This window comes from Rattus norvegicus, chromosome 5 (assembly GCF_036323735.1).
Source record: "Rattus norvegicus strain BN/NHsdMcwi chromosome 5, GRCr8, whole genome shotgun sequence".
In the NCBI taxonomy this organism is placed as follows: Eukaryota; Metazoa; Chordata; class Mammalia; order Rodentia; family Muridae; genus Rattus; species Rattus norvegicus.
This window is the reverse complement of record NC_086023.1, coordinates 145,952,283-145,975,230: the sequence shown is the minus strand read 5'-3', so window position 1 is coordinate 145,975,230 and position 22,948 is coordinate 145,952,283. Positions and strand designations below refer to the sequence as shown.

General features: G+C 50.1%; 1 protein-coding gene across 7 annotated transcripts in view; it reads right to left on the bottom strand.

The window, feature by feature from the left end:
* Positions 1 to 22,948, bottom strand: part of Csmd2 (CUB and Sushi multiple domains 2) — a 569,993-nt gene that overhangs the window by 221,585 nt on the left and 325,460 nt on the right. For 6 of the 7 annotated variants that reach the window (XR_010066645.1, XR_010066640.1, XR_010066641.1 and 3 more), the window contains 2 exons: positions 12,433 to 12,536; positions 11,648 to 11,760 (listed from right to left, as the gene is read on the bottom strand). The exons of the other annotated variant lie outside the window; for it this stretch is intronic. Coding sequence is in view for 1 of the 6 variants with exons in the window: in XM_063288624.1 (XP_063144694.1) it covers positions 11,648 to 11,760; positions 12,433 to 12,536 (217 nt within the window). In the remaining 5 variants the exon portion in view is untranslated. The remainder of the gene's footprint in view (positions 1 to 11,647; positions 11,761 to 12,432; positions 12,537 to 22,948) is intronic. 7 annotated transcript variants of the gene reach the window in all.

Sequence of the window (22,948 nt, the reverse complement as noted above, 5' to 3'; positions counted from 1 at the left end):
AGTCACAGCCCTGCTATGTCACTAGGAACGGAGTTCACTCTCTTGCATGGACAGCACCTGGTAGCACTGCCTGCCTTGTTCACGTAGACATGAAAGGGACGGTGGACATGACTGCGGGTTGGCCATGTGACCAGTGAAGCAAAGGAGCTGAGGCTTCTGGCATAGCTGCGGCTGAGAGGTAGCCAAGGCTACCCCCATCCCATTTTCTTGGGCTTGTCGATTTCTGATACTAAACTGGAGTCCCCTTTTGTGACAAGGGCGCCGGGTACGGATGGAAAGGATGAGGGCAAGAGCTGAGAGCAGGGTTGGAGAGTCTAAGGGAAAGATAGCCAACAGGAACAAGATGGCTGATAAGAGAAAGTGCCAACAGGCGAAGGGCGCCAGAGCAGGTTGCATGACCCTGGATTCCACCAAAGCAGAGGGCAGCTCTACCTCAGAAATGCGGTGAGAAGACTGAGGCATGAGAGACAAGGAGGTGGCAAGATGAGGGGTAGGCAGAGAGCAGGGGACAGTGATGAGGAGGAAGCTGGGGGCTGTGTGACTTCCAAGGAGAAGACCATGCAGCAGAGAGGGAAACGGCCCTCAGGAGCCTCCTCCAATGTGATGCCTGTCAACAGTGAGGGAAGGAGCTGTCAGCCCTGAAGAGGAGAAGGAGGGTGGTGATGCCCACCTCAAGGAAGACAGGTCTAAGGAAGCATTTGCAAAGGGCCAGGTAGGGAAGATGGGCTCTCTGAAGAACTCAGGTCTGGAGGTAGGGTGATGAGGAATGAGGGTAGGGTTGAGAATTGGGGAGCTATTTCTAAGAAGGGAGGGAAGCTGGGGCTGGTTTCTGTCCTGGGCCTTCTTCTCAAACCCATCACTGAACTGGAGGCACAGAAACAGAGACTCTGCCTGCTGATAGAGGCTTCCCGTGAGCCTCTGCCTGGAGGAAAGACCCCCCTCTTGGTCAGACACTGACCATCTCTGATGTCGGCACCCAGATTTATAAATAGATCAATGCATTTTTGACTTGGAGAAAAAATATCAGCCTTTCAGTTTCCCATCATCTGGTTTAACCCAATTTCACTTTGTAAGTGTATACCCACCTCAATCCTTTGGCCCACTGAAAGCAAGCTGGGGGGGGTGTCTCAGATGTCTGCGTGTAAGGTGTCTTAGCATGCCGTGGGGACTGGCCTTGCTGAATTTGCTTTCCTCCTGCTTGGTTGTTTTAGCCCTGTCATCTGTGCTAGAATCTCAGGTTTCACCCCGTCTTCTCCGGCTTTTCAATTTCGGATACTAAATTGGAATCCTCTTTTATGACAATGTCTGCACAGAAGGGATGGTATCGTGTGTCTCTATATATTCTGAGGCCTTTGATGTGCTCTGAGGAGGGAAACCACTTGGAGGGAGCTGGGGTGGGGGATGGAGTGCCCAACCTGGACTGCTCTCTGCTGCCTGTCCAGAGAGTGTTGCTATATCTGTTTCTTTACTCCTTCACAGTGCCTCAACCCAAGCTAGAACTTTCTCTTCTGCTTTTCATCTGATCGCCTCAGGATACCTCTTCCAAGACGGTTGCCCCAGCCCACACTTTGGATGTCACCCACCCACTTTTCTCTCAACATGCTGATCTTTTCCTTCCTGGGGCCAATTATCCCTGGTAGCTTGTAGTCTTCTATGCACTCAAGAAGTATTCTGCTTGTTACTGTCCTGGACACTGGGGACATTACAATGGGGGGGGGGAATAGTACCCAACTGGTATCTATGACCTTCCTAGGCATCCAGGACAAGCTAAGCCCTGTATGTGACAACCTTCCTTGTACCAGCTCCATCGTCTCCCTGCCTCTTGTCAACCCACCCTGGAGGTAAAGCTCTATGCAAGCAGACATGGGTTGCTCTGGTGTCAGGGACCTTTGCTAGAGCACAATAGATGTTTGGTGCAATGTGCAAGGTAGACCAGATGTTTACTGCGGCAAATGCCAGGCTGAGTAAGCACAACAGATCCAGAGCTGCCTGACCTCTGAGCCTTGCTCTAGGAGAACTCACTCAGGTATGTGTGGAGAGGCTTCTTGGAGACTCTTCCCTCCCCTCTCACTCCAATAAGGCCTTTCTCAGCTGCTCTTCTAAATACCCTGGTGCCCCAACTCTTCTCTGCCTCAACTTGGACCGCATAAGGTCTCAACCTGGACCGTGGCATCCAGCAGGTGGCTCTCGACCTTTCTGCTCCACACCACATTCTTTGATGCACGAGATCATTAAAAACTTACTATTAGGTCATACCGTGTCTCTTGCTTGGTTTTCCCACAGCTTCCCAAAGGCTTCAGGTTAAACTCTCATTTTGTGCTTAGGTAGGGCTCTTGTCTCCCTCTTACCAAGGGTCTCATTTTTGGCCAGCACCTAGCTTGGAGTTAGCATATTGGGAAATAGAGTGACCTGTGGGGACCTGAATACTAGTTTTGATACTATGTAGTAGGCCTGGATCACATTGTTATTCTGAAATAAAAAAAAAAAGTCAGCGTGTTTGTGTGTGTTTGTGTGTGTTTGCATGTGTTTGCATGTGTTTGTGTGTGTTTTCATGGTAATGCACATGGCATGGTGTGGAAGTCACAGGACAAGCTCAGGTTTTGGTCCTCACCTCCCAACATGTTTGAAACAGTCTCTTTGTCTACTCCATATGTCAGACTTGGGGACCCAAGAGCTTCCAGAAGTTCTTTTGTTTACGCCTCCTATCTTGCCAGAGAAATACTTGGATTACAGACAAATGCTGCTGTGTCCAGCTCTGTGTGGGTTCTGGGGATCTGAACTCAGGTCCTCATGCTTTCATGGCACGAGTTTTATCCACTGAACCATCCAACTTCCCAGCCGGAGCCAAATGTTTTTGACCTTTAGTTTTTGTTTTGCACAAAATGGAAATTGTAATAACAGCTCTACTGATCAGGGTCACTGTGAGGGCTAGACGAGCTTATGTGTGTGTAAGTTGACGGCCAAGATGCCTGGAACATGGCGCAGATCCAGCAACGAGGTGGCGTTTCCTCATTGTTATCCTGGTCTCTGTTGTGTGCAGAGCCCTGTCAGCTTGCCCACGCAGGAACTGGGCACCTGCTGTCTGCTCTTTCTAAAATGAACACCCTCTGCTTGTCTGCCAGACAGCGTCATCTTCCAGTGTCAGTCCAAGTACATCCAATCTGGGCCTCCTTAGACTCATTAGGCCAACTCAGGAGTTCCTTGTGTGCCCTGTTGCCATGGTGATCTATGCTCTGGGTGTTGCGATCAGCTCTAGTCAACATTTAATATCTCAGGGATCCAGGTGGCATTTCTGAAATGCAGGTATCCCACTTCTGATGGGGCCGGGGCCCAAACGGGCATCATCAGGTACTGGAAACAGGAGTTTTTGGGTACTAGGTAACATGTGAGGGTATTCTGAAAACACCAGGTAAGAAGCTGAGCTGGTCAGGCATCTGACATTGGGTGAGAACAGGACCAAGGAGGCTCTAAAGGGGGTGGAGCTGGTCCTGTTGCGTCATTGTCTTTGGCTTCTTTGTAAGCCTGGACCAATGCTGCCCCTTTCAGGAAGTGCTCCCGGTGCCCTTCTTCAGTTAGGTGCCAGAGAAGGAGACATGAACCTTGCCCTCAGAGGTAGTCTTGGCATCTTCTCCATACTCACTCTCAAAACTGATTCCGGTAGAGATTTTAATTTTTAGAAATGTCGTGTGTGTGTGTGTGTGTGTGTGTGTGTGTGTGTGTGTGTGTGTGTGTGTCTGTGTGCGTGTGTGTGTGTCTGTGTGTGTGTGTCTGTGTGTGTGTGTGAGTGATGCATGTGTGTACATCTTCATGTGTATGCTTGTGGGTATGCATGGGTGTGCTCCTGGGCATGCACATGTGTGTAACTGTGCATGTGTGAACACACTTCTGTGTGGGTCAGAGTTTGATATCAGGTGTCTTCCTGATATTAGCTGTCTTATATTTTGAGACAGAGTCTCTCAGGGAACCCCATGCTTACTGATTCAATGAGGCTAGCTGGTTGGCAGGGAGCCGCCTGTCTCTGCCTCTTCAGTGTCAGGACTGTAGAGGAGCTACTGTGACCAACTTTTTACATGGTTCTGGGTATCCAAACTAAGATTCCTATGATGGCCTGGCAGCGCGTGCCTAGTGAGCTATCTCCCCAGCCTTTCACCCCCTCAACAAGCCATCTTTCCCAGACAACATATCCCTTCTCTTAGGTGAGTCTGACAACCCCTCCTCCGTGTCCTCCAAAGTAGTCTGAATTTCTGACATCAGGTCCCCTAAAGAACTTTCACTTACTTCCCGGTTCCCAAAAGCAAGGCCAGAGGCCACTCTGTTAGATTCCTCATCTTCTAACACTTAACTCCATGCTTGTGAAAACAGGCTACACATTGGGTGAAGGAAGAGAGAGCTCTGTTGTCCCTACGGCCTCCGTGTCCTGAATAGTGTCTCTAATACATCATAAGGCCTTAGGGGCATGAGTCAATGAATGATCTCATTTCTGTCACGAGTCCCCGGGCATCCTTCCTGAATGATCCTCACTGCTCTGCACCTCCATCCCCAGGAGTTGGGGGGGCCCTACTTGCTCCTCCCCTGGGTCAACCTCTCAGATTGAGCATCAGGCTGCCAGATCCCAGGCTCCAGTCAGGAAGCAAAGAGACACCCAGATTGATGTGAAAACTTGTTAGCAAGTTGTGTGTAATTTTATAATGTTTCTGGTAAGTGCTAATTGCCTGTTCCTTAAATATTTCTGGTTCTACTGGGAGGCGAAGAAGCAATCGTGACTGTGAATGCGTTCCCCACAGCTGGCGCCCCCATGGAGGGAGGCTGTGCTTTTAGGCTCAGAGGGCTCCCTATTCCCAAGCCTCCTCCTCTACCCAAGGTAGAAGGACGGCAAACAGACCAGGAAAAATATCGGGAAGTAGATGCTCCAGGTTTTCCACTAGAGCTCAAGATTTTAACAATGGAGGAGACATTTTTTCTTTTCCTTTTGGTGTATGCGTATATAAATGCCCATGTCGTGTGTGTGTGTGTGTGTGTGTGTGTGTGTGTGTGTGTGTGTGTGATGAATCTCTACGTTGTGCACCTCTTTGAGGCAGACCTTTCCCTTTCATTTGGACTTTACTGATAATGCTAGGCTTCCTGACCAGTAAGTCCTGCGGATTCACTCATTTCTTCCTCCCCAGCTTTTGGATTACGACTGTGCACCACCATGCCTAGTTCTTTCACATAGGTTCCAGGGAACCAAACCTTGGTCCTCGTGCTTGCACAGCAAATGCTTGACTGCCTTAAGCCATTTCTCCAGCCCTGGGGTAGGGAGGAACTCTTTGTGGGAGGCTACAGAGCTGTCTGTCTGTCTGCCTGCCTGTCCCAGAGTGGCATCCCAGTCTTCAGGGATGGAGGGAAGGGGCCAGCTATGTCCAGAGAGCACAGCAGAGATGAAAGATGTTGTCCCTGTACTCAGATGCCTGCTGTCATTCCACAGGGCTAACCCCATAGGGCTAACGTCCCATGCCTGGGCCAAGATATCTATGTGGCATGGAATTTCCTTGAAGCTGGACCCAGCAGGCCAGCAGGTAAGGCAGATGTAATGAAGATGGACGCTTTGAGCAGTGATGTAGGGTGGAAGAGACACAGGCTGAGGAAGAAGGAAGAGAGAGCAGGTTTCAGTCTAGTGATTCCTAAATGCTAGGCCCGTGCTGGGGGGCTTCAGGGCACCAAGGTTTGAGATCCCTAGCAATTCTACAGTTACTGATATCTCTCCATGAACAAGAAAACAGGTTCACCAATGAAGGGACTGGCTCATCCCACGGGCCAAGGAAGAATCTCAGTGTAAACTGGGTTTTGGTTTGCCCAAACCTGAAGCCCAAGGGACAATGGAGAATGCCTGATGCTTGGCACCTCTGCACCATGTGGCAAATGGGAGGAAAAAGACATCAGGAGGTTCAAGGAGGGGATCTGAATGGGCCTGGGTACAGACATCAGAACCGAATTCTTCAAAGCTTTTCTGAGCACGCGTTCTAGGCGGGGCCTTGCAAGGGCTGGGGAGAAGCTGTGATCTCTGACTTGAGTGGACTCACAGGGGCCAGAGTGTGGTTCAGGGATGCTCATGAGGAATTTGCATGCCGTGTGCAAGGCAACAAGTCAGTGAGAAGCTGGGGAGCTGTCACTCAGGTCTTATTTTTTCCTCAAGTAGAACGCCATGCCAGACTCGGAGTCTGGAAGATCACAGTGTGCCATGTGGCAGATGGGAGGGAAGGGTGCTGGGTGGGAGGTCTGTGCTGTCAGCAGCACAGTAACAGAGGATGATGGGGGACTGTATCTCCATGACAAGAGGGGGATGCAGTCAAGGGAGAACTGTAGGAATCTGGGAACTGAGGAAACTGAGGTGGAGATCTGGTGATGGGCAGTGCTGCCCAACAACCCTGGGGCATAGATGAGGTATGGGGGTGGGTAGGAAGAAAGGTGGAGATGGGGGAACCTACTTTGGGGTAACACCATGAACCGTGCATCCATTCATGCTCGCTGATCCCTACACTAATGCTTTCAGTTTCCAGGGCGAGGCTTCTTAAAGACGGATCTCCGTGGAAGTCCTTAATGTTGAATGAGGACAGAAGAGGGGGCTGCCCTGATGCGACTACTGTCTTTACAGAAGAAGGACAGGCTGCGTGAGCACTTGGGGAGAAGGTGGCTGCCTGCAAGCCAAAAGAGAGCCCTCACTAGACGCTAAGTTGTCTAAGGCCTTGGCATCCACTTCTACTAGAAAGCACGTCCACCTGGTGGTCCGGCCAGCCGGTCTGTGGTACTTTGTTCTGAGGGCCTTGGCTGACTGGTCCGAGTGGGCTGGGTTGAGCTATCAGAGGGGAAGCCAGCAACACGAGTGACAACGGAGCTGCAGGCCAAAACAGATGGGCAGTTAGCAGGGTTTAGTTTCAAGTTAAACCTTGGGAGTCGGTGCAGCCAATTGCGAGGCAGCCACAGGGATCCATGCAGCCGGTGGGGAAGGGACCACAGGATGTAGTGGACCAGGATCTGGCAGTGTAATCACATCAGGGGGGCTCAATCTACCATCTTTTGATAACAGCAAAGGTGTGAGACTGGCAGGTCTCACTCACTCTTCAGATACACCATCCAGGCAGGGACCAGGGATGGAGGAAAAGTGGGTCCCTGCCAACTGGGCCAAGTTCAAAGGCTCCATAATGCCCCTTGGCATTCTGTGACTGGGTTTCTGCCCCTCTCTGGCCCTCCTTTAAAGGCTTCTTTCTGCATTGGAAGTTTGATCCCCAGACTCCATTTGGGAAGAAACTGGAACCCTTGGGAGGTATTTCTTAGGGGAGGAAGTAGAGACAGAGGTGAGCCCTCCAGGACGTCATACTCCTGTGTTCCTCCAGACCCCTGCTTTCTGTCCAGTGTAAAATGAACCGTCTTTGCTACACCCTCCCACTCCCACAGTGTTCTGCCTTCCTCAGGCCTGGCATCAGTGGAGACTGGGACATGGAATCCTCTGAAACCATCCTTCTGGAGGTCCTTTATGTCAGGCCCTCTGTCAAAACACCTGCCATTGACCACTGACCGCCATGAGCCTTGCTGCTTTCCATTCAGCCTGGAGAACAAGGGGATGTGGGATGAGGTGGGTCCTATAACCAGGATCTGGGAGCAAACAGGGGCCATAGGAAGCAGATCCAGGTCTGGCTCCAAGGACAGGAAGCTGGGGGACAGGGGTGGAGACAACGCCAGGACTCTAAGGGGAAGTCACTGTCTTGGGCGGCAGACATCACGGACAGAATTATCTGTGATACCATTTCGCTGTCAGAGCAGCTCTGAGACCCCCATCATTATCTGTTATGTGAGTGGGAAAACAGAAGCTCACAGAGACCACATGGTGTTCCCGGGATTGGGCTTCAGGAGCCATGCTGACACTCACCAGGTCTGACGCAATTCCAGAGTCTATTTGATTATGGTAGGCCCCGCTGTACACAACCTGACTCAGCCAGGAAGGTTGGAGAGGCCCCTAAAGACACAGACTGTCCTTCCCAATCAGTCCTGGGTCCAGGAAGTCCTGATGGCACTAGTCTGTGACAGACTTCACCCCCAGCTATGTTTAGACCACAGACAGGAGGCTCATGGCTATCACTGAAGCGCCCAGCACTGAACTGGCCACACAGCAGGGGTTTAATCCATCCTGGATGACTAAAACCGAAACAGGAGCTGAAGACACCTCCAACCTCCAGTGACCTGGACTGCAGGCTTCTGCTGTACGTTCCACCTTACTGGGGCAACGTTTTGGCTTCTATAAAGAATTTATACGGGATCAAAATTCAGTAGCATGGGGAAGCCTTCAGTACAGGGGAAAAACCATGTGCTTTGAAGCTAGAGAAATATGGCCTCAAATCCCAGCAGTGCCACTTCCTGGACTTCTGTGTGACCCCAGCCAGGTTACTTAACCCCGCTGTGCCTTGAAGGGGTTGCACGAGTTGAGGGAATGTTTTTCTGGTATTTAGTTACGAATCTTCCCTTGAATGTAGGCCTGGAAGGAATGAAGAAGTGGGGACAGGGAGAAACGAGATAGCAACGAAGACAAAAAAGAAAGAGGAAGAGGTCAGTGCTGTCCCCTCCTCCACCCTGACAGTCCCTGGGGCGGTATCAAGTCTCTCTGTGATTCTAGATGATACTCTGGAGATGATGACCGTAAGACTGCTGGCACACAGTAGGCTCTCAGCAAATGCCATGCCCCTTCCTTTTTCGGTAAAGTCACCTCACACTGATCTGATTCCTTCTTCCTGTGTGACTCACCTTCAAATATTTGGACAGAGCTCTCTAGTCTCCGGAGGCCACTTCCCCCACCACCATATAAACATTAGAGGGTCACACGCATTTCTCGTGGGGAATGGCTTAAATCCCTCCAAGCCTGGGGCCCTCTATAACTAAGCTCTGCTCTCCAATGGCTGATCTGGGCTGAAGAAAGCACAAGAAGTGCCTGGGTTCCAGTCCAGCAGCTGAGATAAGTAATTAATTAATTAACTAATTAATTAATTATTTCACTGTCTGTTACTACTTAAGGCAACAGCTCTCCCTGTTCCAGACTGTTCTGTCTTCTGTCTGTCCACAGTTATTATCTCATTTAGGCTCAAGGTATTTGCGTCTTATCCAGACCTCAGTCCAACCATGAACTGAGACATGCAGGTATCAGGGGTCACTTCCTCCCCATGGACTGAGACATTTACTGATGAATTCACAGGATTTTAGAATCAGGGGATGCTGTGGAACGTGCATTCAAATCCATTCCTGTTTTCACAGTGGTGAGTGACAGAGGTGGGCCTGGATTAGGATCCTGCCTGAGTAGCTTCCTGCTTAGGGCTCTTCCCATCACACAGCGGCTCAGGTGTGCAGACTGCCCCCCGGGTGTAACTTCCTGTGCACTCCTACAGATTCCTGGCTGCTTTGATTGCAGCTGCCCCTCTCTCTTCCCAACAGTGAGGGTGAAATCCAGGGCCTCTCGACTGCAGGTTGATACTCTACCCCTGGGCACAGCTCAATGGATTTTCCTTTTTTGTTGTTGTTGTTTTATAATTTGTTTTGTGAGTGTATATCTACACATATGTGTGTACAACATGTATGATTGGTTTGCACAAGACCGGAAGAGGGTGGCAGAGTCCTCAGTCCTGGAGTTAATGGAAGGTTTTGAGGCTCCATGGGGGATGCTGGGAAAGCAGTGAGCACTCAACTGCTAAGTCGTCTCCCCAGCCGAACTCTGCAGGTTATAATTCAGGATCTCACTGAGTTGCCTAGGCTGTTCTAGAATTTACCTGTAGCCCAGATAGGATTTGAGTGTGTGATCCTCCTGCCTCAGCCTCCAGAGTAGTTGGGATCACAGGCCTACAACTGCCAGGCGGCTCCTCTTCCTCTTCCTCCTCCTCCTCCCCCTCCTCTCCCTCCTCCTCCCCCTCCTCCTCTCCCTCTTCCTCCTCCTCTCTCTCTCCCTCTTCCTCCTCTCCCTCTTCCTCCTCCTCTCCCTCTTCCTCCTCTTCCTCTCCCTCCTCCTCCTCCTCTTCTTCCTCCTCCTTCTCTCCCTCCTCCTCCTCCTCCTCCTCCTCCTCCTCCTCTTCCTCCTCTTTTTTCAAATCTCATCATTCTACAGATTGTCCTGTGACTGAGGCTGTGCTATTAACTCCGTTTCTCCAGAAACAGAGCCTGAAAAAGCCCATGGACACAACAGAGCAGCAAAGTAGCAGAGGAAGGATTTGTACTTGGCATTGGTCACACAAGCATCCTGTCCAGTGCTCTGCCTCCCCTAGACCCAGGCTTCCAGTCAGGGAAGAGTATACTGACTGTCTTTACTCTGGTAACACGGTAGAGTGAGTTTCAGTATTACAGACTAGCCTCCTATTAAATATTGAGTCTTTGTAGTTCTGAATCCCTGCACCTGGAACTGAGCACTTATTTGGAGACAGTCTTTGCAGATGCCATTGGGATGGGAGACATACTGCAGGGTGGGGAGGGCCCTTAACCCAACACTGGTGGTACCCTAATGAGAAGACATATACACAGAAAAGTGTAAGGTGACAGACAGTAGCAGAGATGGGAGAGATGTGTCCGTAAGCTACGGGGACACCAAGAGCTCTTAGTCACTACCAGATGTGAGGAGAAGTGAGGCAGGATGCTGCCAGAGTCTCAGGGGGAACGTGTGATATTGGGACCAGATTCCCCACCTCAAGACAGGAACACATGTGTACAGGAACATGATGTTGCTTAAGGGACCTGGTTTGTGTCCCTGGTTTGGGACACCCAGAACCTCTTGTGTGCTCAGGGTAGAAGCACAACAGGTCCTGGAATGAAATGAAGTTTTGGTGCACCAGATAGGTATCACGTATAGGAGTCACCCTGAGGACATACTTCTCTCCTCTGTGTCCTGACTCAGGTCTCTAATAGCCACTGGCTCATTCTTAGGACTCAGAACCCACTTCACAGAAAGATGTCTGCTCCCTTTTCCTCGTTCCTACTGCATGGGTGGATGGCTATCTTGCATTAATACACATTTCTTCTGTCTCCAGACTAGAATGGGACCACCTGGGACAAGAGCTGGTTCTGACAGCAGAAAGGTCTTACTCTCTCACAACATGATTCCTGCCTTCTTCCTGGGGCCTGTCTTTTGACCCATAGGCAGTCTGGGAGTTCATGAAGGGTGATAATGGGGTTATCTCATGGATCTTAGAATATGTCACTTCTTTACATCAGTTAGTGAAAGGAAGGAAGAATCTGCCTGCCTCTTCCACAGCCTATCCACAACGATGGCTACTTGTCCTCTGTGTTTAACACAATCACTCATTTATCACAATGTAGCTTGGGAGGGCAATGTAAAGATTTCAGAAATCATGAGGCTCAGTAAGTCTGCAAGGTATGAATTCATGACGAAGCCCATGTCCACAGCTGGCCCAGGATATCCTGCACATCAACTGATGTGCCCCAGGTAATCCTCAAAATTGTCTGGCACAGTGAGGGTGGGAGGGTGGGGGTGAGGCACTAAACAAAGAAAGAGGCGGGAGCTCAGAGAGGTCAAATAATGTGTCTGAGGGGCCAGAACTTGAACCCAGGCTTCCTCCTTTGCAGATGAAGAGCCCAGTCTCCTTCTCCCTGACTGAGCCCTGCCAGGTCCCTTGAAAGCAGTTACCTTCATAGGAGGCCTTGAATCCCAGGGAACTGCCACTGCTGTCACTCTGGAAGAGGAGCCACATTTGATGATGAGTGCTGACGATGAGGTCTGGGACCGAGGTACCTGTCAGGCTGTTGGGAGAGAGATCCTTAGAGGTTTGCCCCATGCTACAGGCCAAGGGAAGTGAAGAGTCAAGCCCATTATGGGACTATTATGCTCTAAATCCGGAGCTAGGCTACATGTCTAGGGCAGAGGCATTTCTTGGCTCCTCGTTGAGTTACTGTGTTCGGTGTAGGGGCACTGAATGGTTTCCCAAAGCGAAGGTCCAGCCCAGTGAAGTACAGGTATCATGGATCCCTTAATGAGACTTCCTTGGCTGGGGAAAGGTGTTTATTGTGTCTATGAAGATGCCCATGTCTCAGATAGCTCTGAGCATGTGCAAAGGTCCCCCAAAACACTTCTGTTGTCTCAGTGGGAAGTTAGACTGCTAGGGGGAGAAGTCACCTAGAGTAGACACTGTGAGGTGCCAGTCATAGGCACAAGAAGTACTTGTGTAGTAGGGAGAACCAGGTATACAGGCATAGAGCCTTGCTTGATTTTTGCCCAAGACACCTCAGTCTGAAGACTTCATGTCACTTCGCTATGAAGTCTGTTCCCCTCGGCCGGGATAGAGAGAGGTAGATGGATTACTGCATTTACCAGAAATACCGCAGGACACTGTTCCTATGATCTGGGGACCAGTGTAGACTCTATGAACTGGTCTCTATCGCCCACTCCCCGTTCAGACATGGCATCTCACTTACATGTAGAGGACCGTCTTCTGGTCCCCATCCTGCCCACCGTCCCCAACTGTCAGGGTGTCATAGCCCCTCTCCAGATCGAACTCTTCAAAGGCCAGCTTGATCACCTAGAGGAGGGAGCACAGTGTTAGGGACCTGGCAGTACTTGCATTGAAGTCCGTGGAAGCCTCATTGTGTCCTAATATACCCAGAGTTTCTGGGTGGGGTCCCTCCTACACACACTGTCCTTTTCTGCACCATCCCGAGGAACACGGCTATTTCTCCATAGGTTGCATGGTCCCTGGAGCTCCCTGACATCTCTGAAGATGTTTGCGGCACATCTGGCCAGTTCTGGCAGCTGTCAAAGAGTCACCAGGCACAGATGGCAGACCACAAGATGGCTGGACTCGTTCTTCATGCTTCCATGGACAGAAATCCCCTTGGGTTCAGTGGCGGTATTAGGCTGCATGTGGAATCTTAGCAATTCTGCCCCCGGGGGCCTGGAGAAGACATCCCAGCCTTTCCCTCTCTTTTCCATCCCTTCTGTTGGTTCATGGCTGGCTAAATGAATGTTCTTGGAAGGAGATTTCAATAAGATCTATCCATCTATCTATCTATCTATCTATCTATCTATCTATCTATCTATCTATCTATCCATCCATCCATCCATCCATCCATCCATCCATCCATCCATCCATCTATCTATCTATCTATCTATCTATCTATCTATCTATCTATCTATCTATCTATAATTAGTTTGCCTTAGTCCCATCTTCCACAAATAGTTACTAAGCACCTGCCATATACCAGGCTGGGGTGGGTTCTTCCCTAACAGAATACCGTCCCAGCCATACATGGGTGTCATTAGTATACCATACTGTCTCTGCTTTGCTTAAGGTAGGGGTGCCAAGGAGTAAACTAATACTGCATAGGCAGGTACAACAGTGGGGCAGGTCAGGGAGTAAGAGGAGGCTGTAGTGGACAGGGACAGAAGAGGGGTGCTCCTCATGACTGAGGCCTCTGAGGGAATACTGAAGGCTGTGGAGGACTCCCATCAGCCCTTAAGGGTGGCTACAAGGGACAGGGGATGCTCTGGGAGGGAATCCAGTTCACAGAACCTAAGCTACAGCAGAGAGGGAACATTCTAGAACAAACTGTAGACACCGGGTCCATGGACAGCAGGCGTGCTAGCTGCCTCACTCTGAACTGCTTGACTGGACCTAGAGAGCAGAGGTGACTCCAGAAGGCTTAGAACCGTAGAGTGGGCCTGGAGCTTAACTCGAAGCCCTGACTTGCCCATATGGGCTTTCTTCTGAGGGAGGTATCATCAGCCTAGCTGCTGGCTCGGACCTGACTGGCAGCTGTGAGCTGGGTAGTGAGGAGGGTTGAGGCCTTTGGTAGAGGAGCAGTAAAGGAGAAGGAAGAGAGGTCAGGCCCTGGTGACATTTGGGGATGTGTGACTGGGTAGATGTGGGCTCTGGGATGGGATAGGAAGTAAGGGAAATCCTGGATGACTGACAGGTTTTTGGCTTGGGCAGCTTGGTGGGGCCAACTGCAGCAATGGTCTCTTTTTGCCTCTTTCATTCTCCTACTGATCTTCCTGGGAAACTGAAGCTGCATTTTTACTGTGGACATTACAAACCAAGGAGGACAGACCCCTTCGGTTTGTTTTACAAAGCATCCAGTCCTGCATGGAGGTCTATAGGCCAACCCAGTCCTACTCCTATTACCTCACTTATCACAGAGGCAAACTAAACCCCTAAGCTTGGGCATGGGATTCCCAGAGGGGAGCAACTCTGGGGAGAAGAATCTGGAGCACCTCAGTCGGTTTCCCCATAGACAAGGGAGAGAACCATCACGCTGGTCTGGAGAAAGCCAGGGGTTTCCTGGAGGAAATGAAGCCCTGGCTGGCATTTGGAGAATGAACAGTCTAGAGTTTAGCTACTGGATGTGGTGATAACCATCGGAGTGGAGGGAGAACAGCAGTGTGGAAGCAGTGTGACTTCTCCAGAGATGTCTGTGTGTATGTGCATGGTACGTGTGTGTGTGTGTGTGTGTGTGTGTGTGTGTGTGTGTGTGTGTGTATGTGTATGTGTGTGTGTGTCTGTCTGTCTGTCTGTCTGTCTGTCTTCCTGTCTATTTGTCTCTGTGTATGTGTGTCTGTCTGTCTGCCTGTCTGTCTCTGTGTATGTGTGTCTGTGTGGATGTCCATGGCATGTGCGCATCTGCTTGTGTGTCTGTAAACATGTATGTCTTGTGTGTCTGTGTGTATGTGCATGGTGTGTCTGTCTGTGCCTGTGAATATTTGTGCATGTGTATGTGCATGGTGTGTGTGAGTGTCTGTGTGTGTGTGTGTGTGTATGGCTATATCTGTGTGTCTCTGGGTGTACCTGCATGGTGTGTGTGTATGTGTCTGTGTGTCTGTGTGTGTTGAGGACAGAGGACAACCTTCAATGTTCCTCTGGTAACACCAGCCCCCTCTACCACCTTTGTTTAAACACAGGGTCTCTTATTGGCCTGGAACTCACCAATGAGGCTAGCCTGGCTGTCCAGCAGGCTCCACAGAATTTTAGGATTACAAGTGTGGGATTAATTCTTGTTCTCTTTAGTGACGGGGCTATCTCCCCAGCCCCTATCCAGAGATGTCTAGTCAATCTAGTTAAGTTATGTAGCAAACAGAGGTGGTGATTCAGTAGGAGGAGCGACACTAAGAAAGACTGTCAGTCATGCTAAGGATTTGAGCTTGTGTCCTACACACAACAGGGAACCAGTGAGCATGTTGCAAGCCAGGGTTTGATGATGTGAGGTGTCTGCTTCAGCTGCCACCCAAGAGACAGGTACCTCCCTTCATCCAGAATCTGCTGGGGGGGAGTACCTATGAGATGGAATGAATGCAATGGGCCATAGTGGGTTGTGATTCCTTCCTGGCTTCTGTCCAGAATGTTCTCTGTTGGCTGAATGGGATCATTGAATGCTCCCCCTCCCCCATTCAAGCTAGAATCTCCTCCACCTATCTCATCCTCCACAGTCCTGCTATGCAAAGTGATTGAGTGTGGCATCCTAAACTATGTATTGAGAGCACGTCCACATCTGTACTGGAATGGCCTCACGTAGCTGGAATGGCCCCCTGAGCTCCCGGGTATCCTCATCACAGTGACCCATGGGATGTAAACCATCCTTCGCAGACTCCTGTTTGAACACCTGGCACACTTTTGGGAGTGTGTGGAACCTGACTGAAGGAAGTAGGTCACTGGGGGCGGGATTTGAAGTGCACAGTCTGGCCTGGCTTCCTATTCCAACTCTAGTTGTTTGAGGCCAGTCACACATTACAGCTGCTCCCAGCTCCAACACACTTTCTTACAATGCTGTGCTGTCTCACCTCAAGCTGTGAGCTGAGAGAGAGAGCATCACTGCTCCTTACTACTCTGGTCAGGGACCTGGTCACAGTGATGAAAGCTGGAGCAGGTCTCCATCAGGATGTGCCCACTTCTGCCCCTCTCCTCACTGCTTCCATGGCAACTGTCTCTGCCCCAGGGCTCAACACCTCTGTACCCATGGTTCCTATCCACACTCCCGGCAAATGCAGGGAAAGTACCCAATAGCCTGGTGCTTTCCCAACCTCTTCTGAATCCAAACTTGGGCAAACTGCCAGACTGTGGCACCTCTCACAGTATTAGAACAGAGGTTGGCCAGACTTTTTGGTAAAGGGTCACATCAGAAATACCTTTGAGGACCACATACTCTCTGTCATGCTGGCCTGCTCTGTGTAGGATGAACATGGCTACACACAGTAGGTGCTTCAGTAGGCATGACTGTGTCCCAGTCAGATTTTATAAAACTTGATGGCCCTAAGGTCCTAGATTCCCCAAGATGCCTAAGCAAGATCTTTAATCATCTTGCAAGGTTTCTTCACTACAGTAGCTAATGCCTACAATGAGGTTAATTGTGTTCTAAGCATATTATACAAATCTGCTCATGTGAAAATCAAGATAGCTTTTATTTTACAGAGAGGAAGGACCAAGCACGGAGAGATGACGTGGTTTGCCTAGTTCACACAGTCTGATGGCAGAGTGCTACTGTCCCTGTGCTCTAGTGCCTTGGAGTACTCCAGGGTCTCAGATGCACAAGACAGTATCCTACCCTCTCAAGCTGCTCCAGGCTCTCAGCTGGATTCCAGCAGGAGTTTGGCAAATGCTTGCCACACAGATAACACTCCCAGCCAGATGCTGTCCCCTGCAGGAGGACCAGCCACCCTCCATAGTCACTGTACCAGCTCCTTCCAGCCAGACCTGGGGCAAGGGACACCACTTACCAAGCCATCTCCACAGAGGGAGTGCCTAGATTACTAGGCCCATAATGGGAAAATATTGCTTCAAAGGGCAGACCCTTGAGTCATAAAATGATTCCCATCACTGGTTCATGATGCCATTGGACATGAACCACACCATGGAGTTGTGACCGAGGATGCAGGGAGGCGCTCATTACAGCAAGAGGCAGGCTCAGCACACGGTGGCTTGCCTTCCAGCAGGCCCCAGCACACTGTGTCTACAGACTTTCCTTTGTTCTTTTCTCCTCCGCTTTTGGCCACTGTTTGAATGCAGGATCCTATGACGACTCATTAACTCCCATGCAGATCCATCAAGCTCACCAGACCCCTTTGTGAGGCAGAAGAGCATTCAATGGTAGAAATGGCAGGATCAAGAGCCACACTGATATACAGTCCATTAGATAAACAGATAAACAAACACACAGACGCATCTTCCGGGACATAATTACTGAGCGCCTGCCATGAGCCACGCGTGAAGCTGGCTGCTTCCCGCTATGTTATCTCGGCACAACTTAGGACAGCATCAAAATGCCAGGATGCACACAGACTGCTAGCGCCACTAGGAACTGCAAGAAAGAGAGGATTCCTGGAGGAAGGAGAGGATGCACAGGGCCTGCAGTGCAGTGGAAGCCATAGGCTGTGCTAGCCAATGCTGTGAGTGGTCCAGAGTAAGGAAGGAGGAGCAGGGAGGTCAACTGAGACAGGGGTGGGTGGGATGAGGAGGAAGCCTGCATGTGGTTTCTTCTGTTGGTATGCTTAGGTTGGATTGGCTCTTTGGACTAACTTCATGATCAAACAGAAGGGAAGCTATGTCTCAGTATACAGTGGGGACAGGAAGCAGAGAGACTTCCTGTAGGGACTGCTGTGGGGACCCAGGGTAGGAGGAGGGGCTAGTGAAGCAAAGGTCTCTGATAGTGGCAAAGAGAGAGTGCCCCAGAGAGGGCTGCAGATGAGACACACACCCCCCACCTCAGCACAAGACGACCTCTCCTGACAATGGTGGCAAAAGTTCTTGAGCAGAGGAAGCCCAGGGTTCCAGCTTAGACAAGCTCAATAAGGCAGTGCGTCTCTCCATTGAGTACTGTGCCCACCGTGGGAGAAACAGGCACACTAGTGACCTTGCAAGTCTTGCTTTCAGAGAGGCTAGGGAACCAGGGGCAGGGATGGGGACTGTGCATACAAAGTGGTGCTGATAAGAAAGCAGAGGAAGAAATGGGGAACTGGCCGTGCTGGGGTGATGCAGGCATTACAGGGAAGGCCATGGTGTTTCTCCAGCCTGGAGGAGCAGAGAAGGCACAGGGACACACTTCTGATGCACCAGGCAGAGATCTTTAAGGGCCAGGCATGTCTTTCAACCAGAGTTCAAGGTGTCTGCCACTGGGGCTGCTGGAGTGGGCAGTGGGAGTAACCCTGGATCATGGCCAGGAAGCGACTGTTTTTTATCCCAGCCTGGCTGGTGGAGCCACTGGAGTGCCCCTTAACACGAGCTCCAAGCGTTCACGGAGCTGCTCCATGTGTTCTTTGTAAGGAATGGTATTGGGAATCTGCACCAGCCAGGCCTCTCTAGGTATTTCTGAGAGTGAGCCAAATTCAGCGACTCCCATGGTAGGCAGATGTTACATTGGCACTAAGATGACTATTGTCAAGAACTCAGGTGGCCCAAATGCCCAGGGTGGGACTGGCACTGCCCAAGGAACCACACACCTGCTTCTCCTTTCCTTGAATCTGCCAAGCTCCTGCGATGCTAGGTAGTGGGGTTACTTATACTGAGAAGGGACGGGTCCTCTGCCTGCCTCCACTTCAGGACTGTTCTTGTCCCCACAAACTAGACTGTGGAGGGAGCCTCCAGGCTCTTGGTTTCTGTGGCTATGCTAAGGCAGGCTCATGGCCACCCCATACTATTACGACTCCTCTCTACAGGCCTGGATCATCCCTACGTCCTTCCTGAGCATAGATAGTGGGAGCGATGGGAAGGCTACAAGTCCACGGAGGACTCTCATGCCTACTTGTGCTCAGCTGCCTGGGAAGTATAATTTCTCCCAAAGGAGGTGACTGAGTGACACGTATCCCAGTCCTCAGGCCCTCCTGGCACCGTGCCTAGCATTTGCTCCATATTGTCTGGAAGCACTCAGAACCTGCCTCTGCCCATCTCTCCACACAGAGTGTCTCTGCTGCTCTGCCCTGGCCTGTGCATGGATCCCAGGTTCCAGTCAGCATTCAAACCCAAGAAAACGGGTCAAAATTCACCCCATCCATCCTTCCTCCCTCCATGTTCCTACAAGTCAAGGAATCGTTGTATTCATCCTCCAAGGTCTCTCCTCCATCCACCTAATCCCCCGCCCACTGTCTGGTCCACGCTTTGGGGTTCACTCTGACAGGTCTCCTGCCAAGGCCAGTAATCTCTCTAGTCTCTTTCACCTATAAGGATGGTTTCCAGGTCCACTACGTCTCCCCAGAATGATCTCCCTTCTTTAGGCTTCTACTCCTACCCATGTACCCCATGCCCCTCTCTGTCTTGAACCCAGATTTATGGACCATGGAGCATTCACGCACCCCACAGTCTGTGTCCCTCTTTTGTCCTGAATAAAAAAAAAGGATTTCATTCTTTCGTATTTTCTCTTTGTGGGTGTGTGTACAAATTTATGCATGTACGTGAGTGCGAGGATGCACATGTGTGGGAAGATGCATGTGCATGCACAGATGAGGGTTCATGTATGCGTATGTGCAATGTGCATGTTCACAAGCATCCATGGAGACAAGAGGATAGCCTCAAGTGATCCTCAGGAGTCGCCCACTTTGGTTTTTTAGACAGAGTCTCTCACTGGGACCTGGGTATCTCTAGTTAGTTCAGGCTGGCTAGTGAGCATGCCCCAGAGCTGGGATTATGAAAACAAGCACAAACCACTGTACTTGGCTTTTTATGTGGGTTTTGAGGATGGGACTCAGGTCTTTATGCTTGCAAGGCAATCACTCTACCAGGCTGAACTATCTCCTCAGCTATTAAATGTTCTCTGAAAGTCCTTCATTGGCTTAAGTTAGGACCCAGTCATTGTTCATTTGCTACTGCACTAGTGGACGTTGAGTGCCTATTCTGTGTCAGGCACCTGTCATCACTTGAGATGCTGTGTTGAATAAGAGCTGCCCCTTCCTTCTCCAGTCTTCTCCCAACCAGTCATTTCGCCCATTCCCCCCTTTCAATCTCGTATCTTCTACTGCTTGATGGCACCATCGTCCCACTTTGTTGACTGCAATGGCCTCCTAAATGGTCTTGCTCTCTCCGTATGCCCTCCTCCGCTTCTCTCCACTCCTGTGCTGGGAATTTTGTCTAAGCTCCCTGACTCCAAAGCTGTCCTGACTCACCCTACCCTACACACCCAACAGTGCCAATCCCAGCTGCTCCCATCTGTGCCTTTCCAGTCAGTAGCAGAGAGAGAGTCACATTATGACTGTAGGGACACTGGAGCCAGAAAGATGGAGGTCAAATCTGTGTTGTGGCACTTGCTGGCCGTGCGTGGTGGCCATTTCCAACTTTTAACCTAGCTGTCATCCATTTTCCTCACCCATCCCTTGGGTCTGTTAAGACCTAATTCATTATGCAGTTAAGAGAATGCGATGGACAGCTTGTAGAGCAGGCTTCACTCGTTCGGTGGCTGGCACAAAAATGGATGTACAGTACATGCTATTATTGTTATTAACGACAGCCTCATGCATTTGGCTTTACATTCTTTTGCTTCGAGATTAAATCTAAACGTCTGGGCTGAGCTCATGGGTACCTCACGATGTGGATCCCGTTTGCTTTCCCTTCAGTGGCTGACCCAGGTTTGGAGTATTACTTGCATTCTCAGAGGCTGTTCCAAGACCCAGTGCCTCTGCGCGACTCACTCAGCTCCTTCCTGTTGACCTATCCTTAAAACAGTGCTCAACCATCTCCTTGGTGAAAGCATCCCTACCATTTGAGTTAGTGACGTCTTCTTGAGTTTCCCATAAGTACCCTGGCCACCCTTCCAACCACACTTCCCCATACTCGAGCTCTTAACTTGTGCCCTTGCCTTCATTTCTAAAGGCAAAGGATGTAAAATGGCCAAGCAGATGGCCTTCTCTTAAAACATATGGGGGGGACTTAGCTGCTGTGCTTTTCTGCTGAAGATGTCCTAGGGTGACTTCCCAGGTACCATTTCCAGGAACAGGTCAGAAAGTATGCATGGTCCCCTCTGTCAGCAGGCCACTTCACTTCCCCACCTTCAGCTTTGAGACTGCAGCTCATGGTTGCAAGCCGAGTTCGTGTTCTCTGGCTTCCCTCCCACCTGGTATCGGGACTTGGGATCCCTGAGACCTACAGAGAGAGGACCAGCCTCCAGAGAAAGCTCATTCTTGTGCTCTTAAATCTTCTGTTCTTCCTTAGAGACTTCTGGAATTGTATCCAAGAGCCTTGGGGATGCTAAGAGCAACCTTTGGCTTTGAAGGGCCTTCTCTTTGGAGGCCCTGGCTCCTGGAGCCCAGAGTGGAGCAACCTCTTCTTTGACATATGGCAGAGGGGACAATATGGAGTCACTAACCTCCATTTATTGGTGACATAAACTGATCCTCAGTGAATCCACAAGCCTCATCCAAACAAGATTTCCTCCTATTCCAACCTTCAAGTTCAAAATGAAACCATGGTAATGTCTTTGACTGTTGGGAAAGAACCCATTACAGTAGTAAGCTTTGTGGTCTAGCCTTAGTCCACGTGGATGAGGCAGGCTTCCCTGTTGACCACACAATGCAATAAAGGATGTAGGATGCTGAGTGTCAAAACCTGCTTCCTTTTTTTAGTGCCGCAAACTTTGGAACTTGACATAAATGATTTTGACTATTTGGCTAAAACTTAAAAACAAAAACAAATTTAAAAACTCTCTAACTTATATCAACTAAATGATATCCTTTGTAAATTCCTATGTGGAAGCTCCCTTAGGACTTTATTAAGGGACAGGCTTGTTCTAAAAGGGAGTCCTAACGAGAGAGACATGGTGTCCTTATAGGAGGAGGAGGAGGAAAGGGAGAATGAGGAGGAGGAAGAGGAGAAGGAGCAGGAAGAGCAGGGGGAGTAGGAGGTAGCAGTCTTGGAGAGCTTCTCTTTATGCACAGAGGTAAGGTTGAGAGAAGACAGGTTCATTAGGGGCCTACAAGTCAGACTGAGTCCTGTGCAGAAACTAAATCTACTAGCAGCCTGATCATACCTTCTGTCCTGCAGAACTGTGAGGACATGAATGTCTGCTGTCTAAACCCCTTGCCAGAGCGGGGTCATTTTGTTGGAGCAGCCCACACACACTAGCGTCGTAGAGAGAGTCGGGGGCTGCTGCATAGCAAGTATGGGAACCCTGACAATGACTTGGAGCACACGGTGGCCTCAGTCCTGAGGAAGACCAAGGGAAAGTGCAGCTGTGGGTTTAGAAACTTCTGGAGGTGAAGGGACAGGTGCCAGAGGCCAGAGCTCCCCAAGGTGGGGACACTCCTGCACAAAGTAGTATGGGGGTGAACTTAAAACCAGTCTGTCCACTCTCAATTGGGGCCATCTGCCCTGTGAGTGGACCAGGAAGCTGTAGAGCCCAGACCTCCACACCGAAAGGGCAGAAAGCAAGACTTCCCTCGGTCATCCATGATGATGAAGGCCCAGCACATGATTCTGAGGCCTTCGTGTTCCTTATACAGTTTGAAACCTCTAGGGTAAAAAGTTAAATCTGAAGACTGTTATAGCCCTAGGTGCATCCAGCCCCAGGAACAGGCTACAGAGGCTAATCCGATCTTTCTGAGGAAATGAAAAAGTTCTATCCTGGCCTCAAATGATCCCCAAAGTTTATTATTCTAGTCATACAGTCAAAAATTACACAGCACAGATAAAAACATGGTTCTGGGAGTCATGGGAGGTAAAATGTGTACCCAGAATCAAATGTACATGCTTCATTTTAACAGACACAGGATGCAAAAAAAAAAAAGACTTCATTACAAACTGACGAAGGCTCTAGGCATATGAGGGAGAAGATATATGATCAAGAGCATGTTACACAGGACAGACGATGGTGTCACAAGTGGAAGCTGTTCACGACGGGTCTTCAGTGGGTGACTTAATAGCTAGGAAAAGAATACATGGTCAAGAGGGAAGAGGAAAAATTATGATTCAAAGAAACAGAGGACAGAGAGACAATCCCCCCCACTCCCCAAAAAAGAGAAGAGAGG